The sequence below is a fragment of the Balaenoptera ricei genome, chromosome 6 (genome assembly GCF_028023285.1).
Source record: "Balaenoptera ricei isolate mBalRic1 chromosome 6, mBalRic1.hap2, whole genome shotgun sequence".
In the NCBI taxonomy this organism is placed as follows: Eukaryota; Metazoa; Chordata; class Mammalia; order Artiodactyla; family Balaenopteridae; genus Balaenoptera; species Balaenoptera ricei.
The window spans coordinates 103,096,578-103,112,332 of record NC_082644.1 but is presented as its reverse complement, the minus strand read 5'-3'; the positions used below and the strand labels follow the sequence as shown (position 1 = coordinate 103,112,332).

Sequence of the window (15,755 nt, the reverse complement as noted above, 5' to 3'; positions counted from 1 at the left end):
ACCACCACTCTAACTTTTAATTACACTGTTTTATTAGTTCGTCTGGTATTAATATTATTAGTTCTTGATAATTACTTTGTTAGATCCTTCTACTTGTTCACATGTCCCTAAAGCCATTTCCCTAAATTTTCTTGTACTTGCATTCATCAAACAGGTACTGTGCTAAATGCTGGCACAAAATGTTGAGCAATGGTCCCTGCCTTCAAGGAACTTACAGTCTGGAAAAGGAGAAAGAAAAATCAAATAATCACACAAACAAATCTAAAACTGCAAACACAATGGGTAGTCTTAAGGAGACACAGTGCTATGAAAATCCTAATAGGGAATTCAATTTAGTTAAGGGAGTAGGAAAGAGCTCCATGGGAAAGAGAAGAGTAAAAGACAAGGAATTAACTAAGTATGTCTCTAATAAGCCATTCATAATTGGATTCTTTTAAGTTAACCTGAGAATCTTTGTCTTCTAATAAAGGAAATTATGCCATTTGCTTTTATTGCTATTACTGACTTGGTTTTACTTGTCTTATGATTCTTTTCTTTTCATCCTATACCCTTTCTGGTTTATTCCCTTAGTTTTCAGTTGTTTGATGTATAAACTCTTTTCTTTGCCTTTCCATTATTCTCCAATATCCAGCATTTCCCAATATTTTCCATTGTTCTAGACAGTATATAAGATACATTTCTCTAATTTTTATAGTCAAGCACGAAATGATATTTTCATATCTATTACCATTGAGAAAGGTAGTTTAACTCAGTGCCTCTCAAACTTTAGCCTAAATAAGAATCATCTAGAAAGACTGTTACAACACAGACACCTGAGCCCCACCTTGGAGATTCTGATTCCACAGGTCTGGTGTGGGGCCTGAGAATTTACATTTTTAATAAGCTTTTAGGAGATGCTTATGCTGCTGGTCTGGGGACCACACTATAAGCAGGACTGGTTTAACCTACTTTATTGTATCCTTCACCTATTCCTTCCTTCCTGGTTTTTAACATTCATTTTTAATATTTTAGAATGATCTCTTTTTTTTGCATTCAATTTTATAATCAGATTTGCAAAATTTTAAACTTAAACTTACTTCTAGTTTACCTGGCTTCAGTATTCACAAGTCCTCTTTTACTATGAATTAATGCCTCATAATTGAGCCCTTAAATGTGTTCAACCACTCAGTTCATTGGAGTACATCTTCAAGTAATTTTTTGAAGTTGGGTATATAGGAGAAATAGCATGTTTTTGAGCCCTTGCTTTTTTTTTTTTTTACACATAAATCACAATTTGTCTAGATATAAAATTCTTAGATTATACCTTTTTCCCTTCAGAACTTATTCCATGATCTTTCAGCATTTAGTATTGCAGGGAAGTCTGATGCAAGTCCACCTTGAAATCATTTGTAAGTAACTTGCTTTTTTATGTCTAGGTACCTGTATAGTTTTCCCCCTTATATTTATAGTTTAAAGAGCCACTAATATCTATTTAGTTATGGGTCTTTTTTTATTGATTCTACCTGACATATAGGTCTTCCTTTAGCTGAGCAATTTTTTCTTCTATTGTATCTTTGGAGTATTGTTTCTGTCCCACCAATTATCTGGAACAGTTTCCCCATTCTCCATATTTATCACGTTTTCTGCTTATTAAGCTCATCTGTTCAAGTTTGTCCTTTACATTATTAATCCATTTCTGCAGATCAACTCTGCTCTTTACTATCTACAATGTAGGTTTTAATTCTGTTCTTATACTTTCTGCTTCTCTCTTCTCATCTCACTCCTCTCTCTTTGCCTTTTCATCTTGTCTTGTTGCTTTTTCACCATACAGCTTCCTTTTTTACAGAGGTCATGCTATAGACTGAATTGTTTACCCCCCAAATTCAGATGTTGATGTCCTGTCTCCCAATGCGATGCTATTTGGAGATGGGGCCTTTGGGAAGTAATTAGGTTAGATGAAGTCATGAGGATGGGGGTGGGGTCCCTCATGATGGGATTAGAGACCTTATAACAAGAGGCACCAGAGAGTTTGTTCCCTTTTTCTCCTCACCATGTCAGAGTACAGCCAGAAAGAGGGTCATTGGACCAGAACTCAACCATACTGGCACCCTGATTTTGACTTCAGCCTCCAGAACTGTGAGAAAATAAATTTCTGTTATTTAAGTCACCCAGTCTATGGTACTTTGTTATGGCAGCCTCAGTGAACTAAGGTGATATTTTCTCATACTTGACTGTGGTTGCCAAACAGCATTTCCTTCTAGACTCTGTGGTAGATCATTTTCAGAGGTACACTCTTCCTCTAAGTCTCTTAAATTCCTTTCTTGTCATGTGGAATTTTCATAGTTCCCAAGTTCTATTTTCTTATTTTTTTTTTTTACCTTTCAAGTCACTCTTCCTTATCCAGGTATAAAACTCAAGTAACCTATAAATAAATCCAGATTTACACTGTTTCAATAGACTTGAACAAATTGTCCTCGATCATCCCCCCATTATCATGGTAGACCATTACCATGGGAGCAATTCTCAGATCTGCAGCCGAAGAGCAAGTTAACACACAGGGCCTCTTAGACCAACTCCCTCCTTCTAGCAGGATTCCTCTGCTCTGTCCTGGCTCTGGCTTCCTCCTCCTTGAGTACTTAATTCTCCAATTTGCTCAGCTGACATGGATGTGGAAGGCGTACTTCCCAGCATGCCCTGCTGCCACTGTTTCTCCTCTTCCCCTGACCTACAGAGCTCTACTTGTGGGGACTAGTCCCTCCACAGTGCACTGTACCTCTACTAGCTCCCCTTATTCTGTGCCTCATCACTATCAGGGTTCTGTGGCACTGGCCAGCTTACAAAAAGTGGCAGAAGCCCAAGAAGCAGGATTCTGATCTCACAAGGCAGCTGCTGAGTGGTAGCAAGGAACACCCTCATACTCTTATAGACATCTCATTTCCATGGCGTCAAGCTGGGAGCCAAACTCAGTCAGTTTTCTCAATGCAATTCCCTACCCCATATAATTTGTGATAATCCCTCCTGGGTCCTAGCACTGGCTGGCTGTCAGACGTAGTTACTGATATAGAGAACAAGTTTCATCTTGCTCTGTACCTTTCTGGATAATTAATAGGTACCACTTGTTTAATGCTTTCCATGTAAATGTCAAGGACTATACTAATTCCTTTACAAATATAATCTCATCTAATCTCCACTACAATCCTGAGAGGTGAGTTTTACTGTCATTACTGTGATTAGAGAGATTATAAAACTTGCAGGACATCACACAGGCATTAAGTATAGAGCTGGGGTTCATCTTTGGGATGGCTCTAAAGCTCTCACTCTTGACTATCTCTCAGCAACATCGCTCATTCGTTAAGCCCTAAATACGAGCCTGGTGCTGGGCTAGACACTTGACACAGGCAGCCTCCAACAGCCCTGAAGAACAGATAGATGTTCTTATTCCCAACTTATACAAGAATCAAAGGACACTCAGTGGGGGTAAGTAGCTAGTAAATTGGTGATGTCAGCATTCAAACCTGGGCTTGTCTAATTCTATAGCCTATGTTGTCTGTATTCTATTTTGATAATTATGATGCTACAGATGGAAGGGGTGGTGCTATGCTGGGGCTGCTGGCAGATAGCATTGAAGCGGGAGGGGGGGAGTTTCACAGATCCCAATGTCCCTGTCCTGCATTGGTCTATGAATGTCCGTCATGGAACATGTCTGATTCACATCTGGGTTTTTCCCACAGTCTAACTTCTGGCAGTTTTAGTGTTAAGGATATCATCATTTTCTTCACTTCAAGATTATTATTTTTTTTGTTTTAAAGATTTTTTTTTTTTTGATGTGGACCATTTTTAAAGTCTTTATTGAATTTGTTACAGTATTGCTTCGGTTTTATGTTTTGGTTTTTTGTGCCTGAGGCATGTGAGATCTTAGTTCCCTGACCAGGGATCGAACCCACACCCCCTGCATTGGAAGGCGAAGTCTTAACCACTGGACCACCAGGGAAGCCCCCACTTCAAGATTATTTTAATGTTACTGTTTATTGAATGTTTACCATTGCATATGACAAGTGCTGTCATACAGACATTATTTTTACATCATATTTACAGACATTATCACATCTCCAGTTTCCTGAATGCTTTAAGAGGTAAAGAAAAGGAGAGAATCATCTCCTACGAGGAAGGAGGAAGAACACTCAGGGGACCATCCAATGCCTTCCAAGGGCCGAGACCAAGTCCCGCCCTCTGAGGCTTGTCTCTGGCTTCACTGTTCCAGCTCCCTTGACTCTCCTTCCCTAAACTTCCTCATCCATTCAATCTATGTTTGTGTGTATATTTTCACAAGCTGCCTTAATTCTTATTGCAACAGGTAGAGCCAATAAAGGTCTCTTCTTGCTGGGTAGTAAGAGAGGCATGGAAAATAGAGAGCAAGAAGCAAGCATGCAAATTCCTGAAGGGCTGGACCAGTCTCACTTGCGAGAACCAACCTCCACCCCGACCCAAATCCACACTCCCTGCAGCAGCCAAAATGTCTTCCTAAAACACAAATCTGATCAAGTCCCTTCTCCACTGAGTAAACTCTGGCTCATTCCCCTCAGGATGAAATCTAACTGCCTTCTTCTGGTTTTCAAGGCTCTCTAAGACCTGAACTCAGAATCGATTTGCCTTTCAGTTCCTGGAACAAGTGCAGCTCTCCTGCCTTCATGTGGGATACAGGGGCTCATCCCCACCCTCATCCCCATGCAGAAGCCTCACGGATTCCCAAGGCTGGTCAGTTGCCTCCCAGCCCCACTGTTCCCTGGGCTTCTATGTTGTAACTACCTGCTTACTGACCTACTGCCCCGTTTGTGTGTGAACTACCCAAGGGAGGGCCACATCTATCTTGCTCACTGCTGTGTTCCCACAATACTCAATACCAGTGCGTTGCAAATAGGCAGGTCAAGTGCGTGGCTCCTGCTCTCAGGGGTTTATTGGGCTGAGGACAGAGCATCTGCATGTAGCTCCCCCGGAAAGCTTCATTTGCTGATAAACCCCTTCTGACAACAATAACGACAGTATTTTCCGAGCACCTACTATGTACCAGGCACTGTGCTAATTAATAGGTGATTTATATCCATGATCTCATTTAATCCCCCAACAAACCTGCGGGGAAGTGTCACCCTTACTCCACAGGTGAGGAGCCAAGGCTCAGGACGGCTAACACTGGGCACCAAGCCTGTGCTACCTTCACTGCCCTGACCTGGACCCTGTGCTGTCCTGCTGCTTCTCAAAAGCAAGTCCTAAGAGTGACTGACCCATTTGACAGGTGGGCAAAGTGAGGTACAAGGCCAGTGCCTCACTGGCCAGAGCTGTTGCTGCAGGATTAGCAACGCTGCCCCCTTCCCGTGGTGGGACTCGCCCTGCCGCCCTCAGCCACCCCCACCTGTCTCCCCACCCAGCCCCGGCCCCAGAGAGAGGCCTGCATACTTGGCCCGATTTTCTGGAATGGTTCCGGGGGCTCCTCCTTCACCTCGTCAGTGGCCACGACACCTTGGTCGAAGGGGTCTGTGGGAGAACACACGGCCCTTAGTGCCCTGGTAACCAGGTCTCAGAGCTCAGGTTGGAACAGGGAGGTGGGAAGCCACCAAGGACTTACCTGCCCGATTCTCAGGGGCCCCTTCCACACTAAACACTGCGCCCGGGCGGGAGGCGGCAGCCGCAGAAGGAAAGAAGCAAACAGGAGCCCTGTTAGTCCCTGCCCATAGCTGCCTCTGCCCAATGCTCCCAGCCTCTGTCCCAGCAAGCTTGCCTTTGGGGCCCAGGACAGCTGCCTCAGCCACTGTGGCTGCCCAGGAAACCAAGGGCCACAGGAGGGCACATCGCTCCATTCCTCGTCCTCCCCACAGGCGAGGGCCCACCCCAGGGCAGGAAGACGCTTTCTGGCTGGCCTGTTTCTGGATCACCGCCAGCCGCTCGAGGGACCAGGGCAGGAGAAAAAAAGGAAGAGATGGCGGGGTGGGGAAAGAAAAAGGAGGTGAGAGGAAGGATGGACCAGAGGCGATAGGTGGCAAGGCCTGGCTGTCACAGCCTGACACGGGCTCGGGGTGCGGGGCTGGAGAAGGAGCCCTCCGGAGCCTTTCCCAGTCGAAGACCCTATTTCTAGGATTCTCAAGATTCCAAAAATAAATTACCTAAATTTATCTTTCTAATTTCTAACTCTATAATCTAAGATGCTAAAATATCATCATTCATTTAAAAAAAATTGGTTTAATTTCACCAGAGCGTGTGAATACTCAACATGAAATCATAAAATAAATCGGTATAAAATTGCTGATATTCGACTGATTTTGACCTACAAAAACGGCAGTTTCACTTGGGTTACCCTCATCAGAAATACACATGGAATATGATGGGGACCTTCTCTAGCCCAGAATCCTCGGAGGTTCGTCACTCCACTCGTGGTCTGCCTGCTGCCCGACCTTCCCTGGGTAGGAGGAAGGAGGGGAAGCTGTGGGTGGGCCCTGGGCCCCATAAGCAGCCCTGGAGGGGGGTCTCTTTATGGGACTCTGCTCCTGAGGAGTGAGGGGTCTGACTCACCATCCACTGCGTGCAGGTCTCGGTGCTCCTGGAAACAGCTGTAGTATTTGTACTTCTTCCCGCAGATGTCACACGTGTACCTGAAGTTGTCTGTGGGGGATGGAAAGACACGTGGTTACCAGGGCTTCAGTCACTTGGGACTGGGGGAGGTGGTGTGGGCCAGACTGGGCCCAACTGGTGACTCCGTGGAGAATAGTTCCTGGGGTGTTAGGAGTCTTCTACACAAGGAGACCAGGGAGCCTTGAAGTGATTTTCAAAGGCACTCCCAATCCTACCCCACGTGAGCTGAGCCCCTAAGGGCCTGGTTCATGACTTCCTTCGTTAAGTGAGAATAACAATCACCGCAGCTACAGCTTCCTGGGTGTTGGCTGCACTGCTAGGGGCCAGGCCAGGAGCTCCCCCAGCATTCCCTCCATTCGGCCTTGCAATCGAGGGAGGAGGTAATAACCCACTTAACACTTGAGTCTACTGAGGAGCAGAAGGGACCTGCTGCAAGCCCCACAGCAAGGGGGGCCTGGGTGAGGCCCATCACGGATGGTTCTGAATGACCCTGGCTACTGGTATTCCCGTCCTGTGCAATGTCTCGGCTGGACCCGCTGACTTGCTCCTAACAGAGACAATGCAGTAAGGTGAGGAGCAAAAGAGGGCCAGGAGGCTGGTACCCCAGCCCAGGAGTAGAGAGTGATTCATCCGGACAGAGAAGGACCATGTGCCCTGACTTAGCCATGGCTTAGCGTTAAGTGATGTCACAAGAAGGCTACGACTTTGGCCTTGCTCACACCATCTCGTTCTTGCTAGCTGCCCTGTTGCAGGCTGCCTCACATAGAGACCCACTTGGCAGCCTCTGGTGAACAGCCAGCGGGGAACTGAGGCCCTCAGCCCAACAGCCTGGGAAGGATGGATCCTGCTAACAAACATGGGAGTACGTACAGAGGCAGTCCCTTCCCCGGCTGAGCTGTGAGATAAGACCACAGCCCTGGCCTTGACTGCAGCCTCAGGAGAGACCCAGAGCCAGAGGACCAGGTGAAGCCACACTCAGATTCTGACCACAGGAACAGTAACATGATCAATGCCTGTCGCTTTACAAGTCAGTAAGTTTCGGGGAAATGTGTGACACAGCAATAAACAATGACAGGGCCTGAGTTTGGATGATCCCCTAGGCCTCTCCAAAGTCTGAGGCTGGACTCGTACAGGACAGTGCCTTTGCCACATCGGCAGCCCCTCCAACGTTTGGACTAGCAAAGACCTTGTGTGTGTGCTCCTTGGGCTGATCTAGGGATGGCCCGTCCACCCCAGCTTCCCGAGGACGCCCAGCACAGGGAGGTTGGGTGGCTTGCTCAAGGCTGTACAGCGGGGCAGGGAATAGCCAGCATCCAGCTACTCACTTAACTCTAAGCCATGGCTGAGTCAGGGCACATGGTCCTTCTCTGTCCAGATGAATCACTCTCCACTCCTGGGCTGGGGTACCAGCCTCTTGGCCCGTCTTTCGCTCCTCAGCACCCAAACACAGGATCTGATGTGACCGCCCCATCCCAAGGTTGCAGTGCCAGGCGATTCTGTGGGAGGGTTTCTGGCCCCCGCTTAGCTGAAGTCAGGGACACAGATGGCATTAGCCAGCTCCCCGCCTCTGCCTCCACCTCTTCCACGGCACCTGCAGTCCCTGGACGTGCCTGGCAGATGCAGGGCCACAGAGACGACCTGGTCTCCGGGCGAGGTACACACAGACATTCTGAGGGTGTGGGGACCAGGCAGGGTTCAGGCATCCACCATCCTACCAGGCCCTCCCATCTCCATGCCCCTGCCCCGACCCACCACGGAGTGGCAGGGTAGAGGTGGTGGGACGTGGGGAGGAGAGTCTTGGTCCCGGCCTGCCTCACCCAGACTGCCAGCAAGTGACAACCCCACCTCGGGATTCAGCATCCCCATTTCCCCCCTAGTTTGGGGAGGGGGGGTGGTGGTAGATGAGCTGATTCCCGGGGCCTCTCCCAGGCTGGCAGTTCCAGGACTCCAAGCCTGGCACGGGCTTCGATCCTTCCCCATGGCCAGCAATCCAACACAGGCAACAACCTATCCCATCGTGTCCCATCTGGACCGTAATCCTTCTCAGAGCTGGACACCCGGGGAACAGAGGTGGAGAGGTCAAGCCCAACTGGGGTCTGCTGGTTCCAGATGGGGTCCTGCCCCGTGAGTCCTCTCCCATACTGGTCAGTGCTGGTCACCCCACAGCTGCCTGCCCCATGTGTCTCATCTCTGCTCACGTTGCCTCTCCTACCAGCTGGGCCACATACATCTGCCACTTCCAATAAAAGGTGAACCCCCAGCTTTCTGCCACCGAGAAGTGCCCCACCCTGCTCTGTCGAATCCCACACCACATCCTGATCTATGTCTCCTCAATGTGGACAGGGCCACATGCCCGGGCCCACCTAAGGCAGGAGCGAATTAGGACAAGAGAGTTATCCCCAAAGGAAGAAAGGCAAAATGATTTTTTGGTCAGTGAAACCACATCTTCAGAACCCCAAGAGAGCTCAGGGACTCCAGGAATCTCTGGGGAGGCAGGCTCTAGAGTCAGGCTGCCCAAGTTCAAACTCAACTCCACCACCTACAGGTGCCATTAATGTCAGGCACGTGCCCTAAACTCTCTGCACCTCGATTTTCTCATCTGTAAAACAGGACTGATATGTTCCTTCATCTCCCAGAATTGTGATAAAGAATAAATGAGCACAACACCTAACACACAATAAATACTTGGTAAATGTTACCTAATATTATTGTTAAACAAAGGCAAGAGCTCGATGCGGAGTTAATCTTTTATGTTCGTAGTTGAGAGATGGGTAACTGGGTATATGCCTCTATGCATGACTGTACTATTTCTCTAACAAATAAATGAAAGATTCCTGGACTAGAAGGTGTGAGACTTGGTTTCTATGCCCACCTCCGCCCCTAACAAGCTGCATGACTTCTCTCTGGAACTCAGTATCCTCATCTGCAAAAAGATCAAGGCTGGACTTGACATTCTCCACAGGACGCCATGGCCAGGCTCTTGTCGCGAGGCTGGGGTGTGAGGAGGCCAGGCTTTCTGAGCGGGCACTGCTGGCCCAGGGCAGGGCGGCGGGGCAGGACGGAGAGTCAAGCAGAGCACACTGGCCATGGGGAGTGAATTCCGCAGAGAGAAAGGGAAAAGTGATGGAAGGACTAAAAATACCCCCAGTCACGAAGTCCTCCACAACCAGTGAAACTCCGGGAACAGCGGAAGCCAGACGGAGCATAACGGATCATTGAGGGGCTGCTGGAGAGGCCAGGGGCCCAGAATAGCCAAAGAAGGAAAGATAAATAGGGAAGTTCTTTAACTGTGCGGCTGACCACAGGCAGGCGATGGGAGCCGGAAGAGAAGGGAGCTATTGAGGGAGAAGGAGCCCGGGGCCAGGCAGGGGCAGGGTGGGGCTTGGGGAGGAGGCACAGGACCCTGAATTCCTCCTGCCAAGGACCCTCGGGCAGGTGCCTGGCCAACCTGAGGCTCAGATTCTCCAGAAAACGGAGGGGTAGCCTCAGCCCTGCAGGCCTTTCACGTGGTGTAAGAATCCAAAGAGAGGGTGGATGCGAAAGTGCCTTAGAAGAAATGCTGTTAGGACCCAATGGCAACTAAGACCCTGCCTCCTCAAACTACTCTGTTTTGGATTTTTAAGGGGGGTGGCGGGGGGTGGTTCATGTTTGTTTATTTATTTATTTTAATATATTTATTTATTTATTTATCTTTGGCTGTGTTGGGTCCTCGTCCCCGCGCGAGGGCTCTCTCCAGCTGCGGCGAGCGGGGGCCACTCTTCATCGCGGTGCACGGGCCTCTCACTATCGCGGCCTCCCCTGTTGCAGAGCACAGGCTCCAGACGCGCAGGCTCAGTAGTTGTGGCTCATGGGCCCAGCTGCTCCGCGGCATGTGGGATCTTCCCAGACCAGGGCTCGAACCCACATCCGCCGCACTGGCAGGCAGACTCTCAACCACTGCGCCACCAGGGAAGCCCATTTATTATTTTAAGAAACTTTTCATGGTGGTATACCAAGCATGCAGAACAGGGGTGGCCAAACTATGGCCTGCCCACTGTCTGTTTTGATAAGGAATCCATTTCCATACCGTCTCTGGCTGTGTTCGTGCTCCATGGCAGAGCCGAGCAGCTGTGATGGAGACGACCTAGCCTGCAGAGTCTAAAATATTTTCTATCTGGTCCCCTATCAAAAAACATGCTGACCACTGATGGAGAAAAACGTACAAATCCTAAACATTCAGCTCGTTACATTTTTGAAAACCGAAAACACCTGTAACCAGTGCCCAACTCAAATCACAGAACCCAGAAACCCCTTCCCAAGGGTCACCACGACTCCGACTTCTTCCAGCGTGAATTAGTTTCCCCTGTTCTTGTACCTTCTATACACAGATCTTAGGGGAAGCACTCTTTGTGCCGGGCTCCTTTGGCTAACGTTCTGTTTGCGGGTAACCCACGCTGCTGTGTGTAGCTGTCGGGCTTTCCCTCTCACTGCTGTACTGCAGTCCTTTGTGGGACACACCATGACTCACTTATCTGTTCAACTAGCGCTGGGCACTTGGGTGCCTTCCAGTTTGAAGCTGTTACGAATAGTGCTAAGAACACCCTAATTCACATCTTGGGGTGGAAGTGCGCACATAACGCACCTGGGAGAGGAACTGCTGGGTTCCGGAGCTCAGGTTTGTCGTGCTGGCTGGCTACCAGCCCTGTGGGTTTAGATCTGGAGGGAAGGCAAGCAGGGCCTGCAAGCAGCCAAGCAGAACAGTATCCCCAGATGCCCAGGCCCTGTACATGCCAAGTGCTGGGATACCGCACCCCAGGGTTCGTGCCCATGGGTGGATGAGTCTCTGAAGTAGCATTTCACAAACATCAGCTACACAGCCCCCGACCCATGAGCGGGAGTCAAAAGAACAGAGGAAATGGTGTATACCCTGGACCCCTCTTGGGGATACATGTGCATATTTTGCCAGTGAAAAGTCTACAGCAAAGAAACATGTTCAACTTAGCAGAACTCAAGGTTTCCCCAGGTTATCTGGCCAGAGAACCCTTGATTGACAGAATGCCGGTTAACTTCCCCCAGGATGCCTATGCCACGGGGCACACTTTGGGAAAGGCTGCTCTGAGGTGCTGCGTCCAAAGCCAAAGCCTGCATCACAGCAATAGGCCTCCCAGAAGCCGCCTGAGGTCGGGGTGATGGGCTGAGAGCATCACCCCTGGCCCTGGCTCTCCCTCCTCCCCCACCCCTGGCTCTGGCTCTCCCTCCTCCTCCCACCCCTGGCCCTCTCAGCCCGCACAGTCCAAGAGGAGGGGAAAATACTCACTGCCTTGGGAGGCTCCCTCCCCCGAGGTGGCTTCTGTGTCTGTGAGAGAGAGAGAAGAAGGAGGTGAGCAGAGGGGACCAATGGAAGGGCCAGCACCAAAAGAGAGAGAAGCCGGGCAGGCGGAGGCCAGGAGAAGCCGCTACCGCGTGCCCAGGGACGCTCTCCTCCCACTCAGGGTGCAGGCACAAAGCCTTCCCCATGTTCCCTGCTGTCTGTCGGGCCCTGAGCCGGTGCCCTTCCTCCCTGCCTGCCAGGGTCAGGCTCAGGGAGGGGCAGGCACCATCCCTCTTGTTCCCGTAGCTTCAGCATCCTCATCTTCAGAATGGAGACAGTGCCCCGCCCCACTCCCTGGGCTGTCATGAGCAGCACATGAGATGACACACGAGCACCTTCCCTGCGAGGACCGCTGACACTGAACAGCACTGAAGCACCTTGGGAGGAAGCGGGCCTGTGCGGGGCAGACAGGGGGCACTGGTGGTATATCCTGCTGCACCCCACCCCACCCCCATCCCTGGGTGCTCTCTCAAGTTAAGGAGGCCTCTCCTTTCCTCTTCGGGTCCCACTCCTACTGCAGAAAGAGTTCTGAGGGCCTCTGGGGTCACCCTGGAGGGGCCCAGGTGGAAAAACAGGCAGAGGATGGGGAGGTGCGGCCCCTCAGCTCTGCCCCAGGGACACGCCACTCACCTCGGTGTGCCCGTACGTGGGTCTGGAAACAGTTGTAATATTTGTACTTCTTGCCACAGATTCCACACTCGTAGGACCCTAGAAAACAGGAAAGGAAAGGACTGGTCAGCCAGCATCCAACGTGCACAACCACGAGGCCCCAGGACCCCTGGTGATGCCTCCAGGTAATGCTAACTCTGTGCCAATGGGCTATGGTGTCTCCCACAAGCAAAGAGGCAGCAAGGACCAGCAAAGACAGCACTGAGCTGGAGGCTAGGAGGCTGGGGTCTATTTCAGGTTTTTGTCTCTATTTTCTGAGTGACCTTGGGCGAGTCACTTCCCGCCTCTGGGCCTCAGCTTCCAAATCTATAAGACAGAGAGGGTAACTTCTTAGGTAACTCACAGTTATTCCTTGAAAGGAAAAAGGAGGTGAATGTAAAAGAATTTCAGGATAAGGAATAAATTGCATCCATGTAAGGAAATCATCACTTAGGTGCAAAAGAATAATTTCTAGCTACTGCTCTCCCTGCCAGGATGGACAGAGATTAAGAGGACAGGCTTTAAACCATATATCTGGGTTCTGCCACTTACCAGCAGCCTGACCTTGGTAATTTCCTTAAACACACTAAGCCTCAGTCTGCTCATCTGTAAAATGGGGCTAAAAGTACCTACCTCATAGAGGTCGCCCCACGCCCCATCAGGAAGTGCCTAGCTCTACTACAGATGTGTCTGACAAGGAGAGGACCTCTCTTATCTGTTGAGGTGCCGTCTTGATCCCTCAGACGTGCAGAGATCAACATGGTATGAATGTCTGACTCCAGCCCTCTGCCAGGCCCTTCTCCCAGAGGCAGGTAGATTGAAATGGCTGAGTTCCCAGCAGGCATTCCAGATAAGTCAAAGGCAGGGCCCACCCATGCAGATGATAGGGCAAAGGCCCATGGCAGAAGGCAAGCAGAGCCCATGAGACCCAGCCTGGCAAGGGCCCCAGGAGTTGGAGGCCCTGCCCATCCCTCACACAGGCCTGCCACCACCTGGGCCCAGGCCCCATCCCTAACAGAACGACCTGGGAGCTTGCACACACACAGAGTCCCTGACCCCACTCCAGGCTAACAGTACCAGAATGGCTAGGGCCAGGGGCCTAGGAATCTGCCTTTTCCCAAAGCATCCACAGAGGATTCTGATGCCCAGCAACCAGGCGTGGGAACCACTGGTTTGAAGTCAGACAGGCCTGGGATGGAGTCTCAGCTCAACCATTTACTGGCCGGGCCTCAGTCTCCTTATCAGAAGATTGTGGATAACGTAAGAGCATCTATGTGAAGACTGAACGAAGCATGAGTAGTACTCCTACCACGAGCACAGACCGTCGGTGAGTGGGAGTATCGTCAACTCCCACTGCCTGCAGTCTCCGACCTCGGGCCAGAGGCCCGGCTACTGGGTGTCAATTCCAAGTATCAGGTTAAGTCAGAAGAGCACTGGGCTCGGAGCCTGACCGTGAGCTCAGCGCTGCCACCCCCTAGCTGTTTGATCGCAGGAACATTCCTTTTCCGGTCCGAGCCTCAGCTTCCTCACCTGTAAAACAGGACTATGATACCTGCGTCTCATGACCAAGATCAGGATGAATGAGCTAGAACCTGTGAGTCAGCGGGCCCCCAGGTGGCAGTGCCACTTTGCTACTGTGGGTCACTCAAGGGAACGCTGTCATCCAAACCAGCATGGAATTTAGCAGCCTGTTATTCAGTGGTTTTATATGTGTTAACCTTGTCTTACTGGGAAAAATATAAACACACGGAGGGCAAAGATCAGAGTGTATATTTCCCTGTCTTTAGTCCCGTGACTGGCACACAGCGGGGGCTCAGTAAATTCACGGCATCCTGCTGTTCTACTCATCTGTCACTGAGTAATAAAGACCTGGACTCCCTCCCTATGCCTCCAACCTGCACTTCAACGGTTTCTGCTAATTCTCGTTCAACCGATTGGGAATTTATTGAGCATCTTCAACATGCCCGGCACCGAGGCCCCAACCATAAGCAAGACGCGATTGCTGCCCTCCGTCTGATGGGAAGCAGACAGGCCACCAGGCAAGAGGACGTGCAGAGTGGCTGTGCTACGACAGCCAAGTGCAGGACCTGGTGGGCACAGTGCGGGACCCTGACACGGCTGTAGCAAGAGGCCACAGTCAGGGGCCTTGAGCAGGAGAAGGGAAAGACGGGGGGAGGTGGAGGGGCAGGCAGCCCAGGGAAGGAAGGGGGAGTCTCTCCCCAAAGGACCGAGGCCACAGCCTGTGATGGGGAAGACTTGTTTAGACTTGACGCACTTCCGGATGAGGTCTCTAAGCCCCAGCTCTACCCCTCTCTGCCACAAGACCTGGGCCTCAGTTTCTCCAACTGCCCTCAATACCCAAGGTCTTTCCTCAAACCATACAGTAAGTGTAGGCTGATGGACAGAGCCTGCAGGCTGCGATGTCCCCGACTCACCCACCCAGTTGACACTGTTTATAAGCAGGCCAGTCCCACTGGCTTCTCCCTCAATCCACAGACAGCCAAGGGTACATGCAGCCTTGCTCACAGGCCTCAACCCATTCAGAGAATCACAGGGGCACAGTTCGCCAGCCTCGGGCCCTCTCCTGGCCCCAGGGCAGAGCGGACCCCTTGCCTGGCATACTGAGTCATGCTCTACCATCCCTCCAGCAGCACGTCTTCCAGGGTCCCGGGCAGGCTCAGATTTGCTGACCGGTGGCAGTGATGGGGTGAAGAGGTGGTTCCCTGTGTCCCTGCAGAGGCTAGCAGGCCCTGTGTACTCAGGGGTCTGCAGCTGACGGCTGCACTCAGCCACGCCCCCGCCCTCATGCTGGCCCCAACAGGTCCTCCTGCCCCTCAGCCATCATGTACCAGATGCATATCTCAACGCTTGGTCCCTGAATACGGGCTTCGCACAGATTCACCGTGAGGGCTGCCTTCCGGCGCTTTTCCATCTGAACTAGCAAGAAATCAGAAAGAGCCCTTAAAGATGGGGCCCAGCGAGGAGGGCTCTGGGTCTAGGGCTGGCCAGTCTCCTGACCTCTCAGTGCCTCAGTCTCCCCATCCACACACGAGAGGGTTGGACAAGATCACGCTGTCGACTTTTTCACTAAAGAGCTTGTGCTGGCTAAGGGGCGGCCACACTTCCGCAAGGGAGGCCGGGGTGTGGCAGAACAGCA

At 50.8% G+C, this 15,755-nt stretch overlaps 1 protein-coding gene across 9 annotated transcripts in view; it reads right to left on the bottom strand.

Annotated features, from left to right (window-relative positions):
* ZNF618 (zinc finger protein 618) overlaps positions 1-15,755 on the bottom strand; it is a 185,024-nt gene that overhangs the window by 43,315 nt on the left and 125,954 nt on the right. For 8 of the 9 annotated variants that reach the window (XM_059925422.1, XM_059925425.1, XM_059925423.1 and 5 more), the window contains exons 4-8: positions 12,581-12,658; positions 11,897-11,935; positions 6,541-6,630; positions 5,600-5,635; positions 5,431-5,508 (exon numbers count right to left, since the gene is read on the bottom strand). In XM_059925422.1, the coding sequence (XP_059781405.1) occupies positions 5,431-5,508; positions 5,600-5,635; positions 6,541-6,630; positions 11,897-11,935; positions 12,581-12,658 (321 nt within the window). The remainder of the gene's footprint in view (positions 1-5,430; positions 5,509-5,599; positions 5,636-6,540; positions 6,631-11,896; positions 11,936-12,580; positions 12,659-15,755) is intronic. The other variant, XM_059925424.1, reaches the window with a different exon arrangement.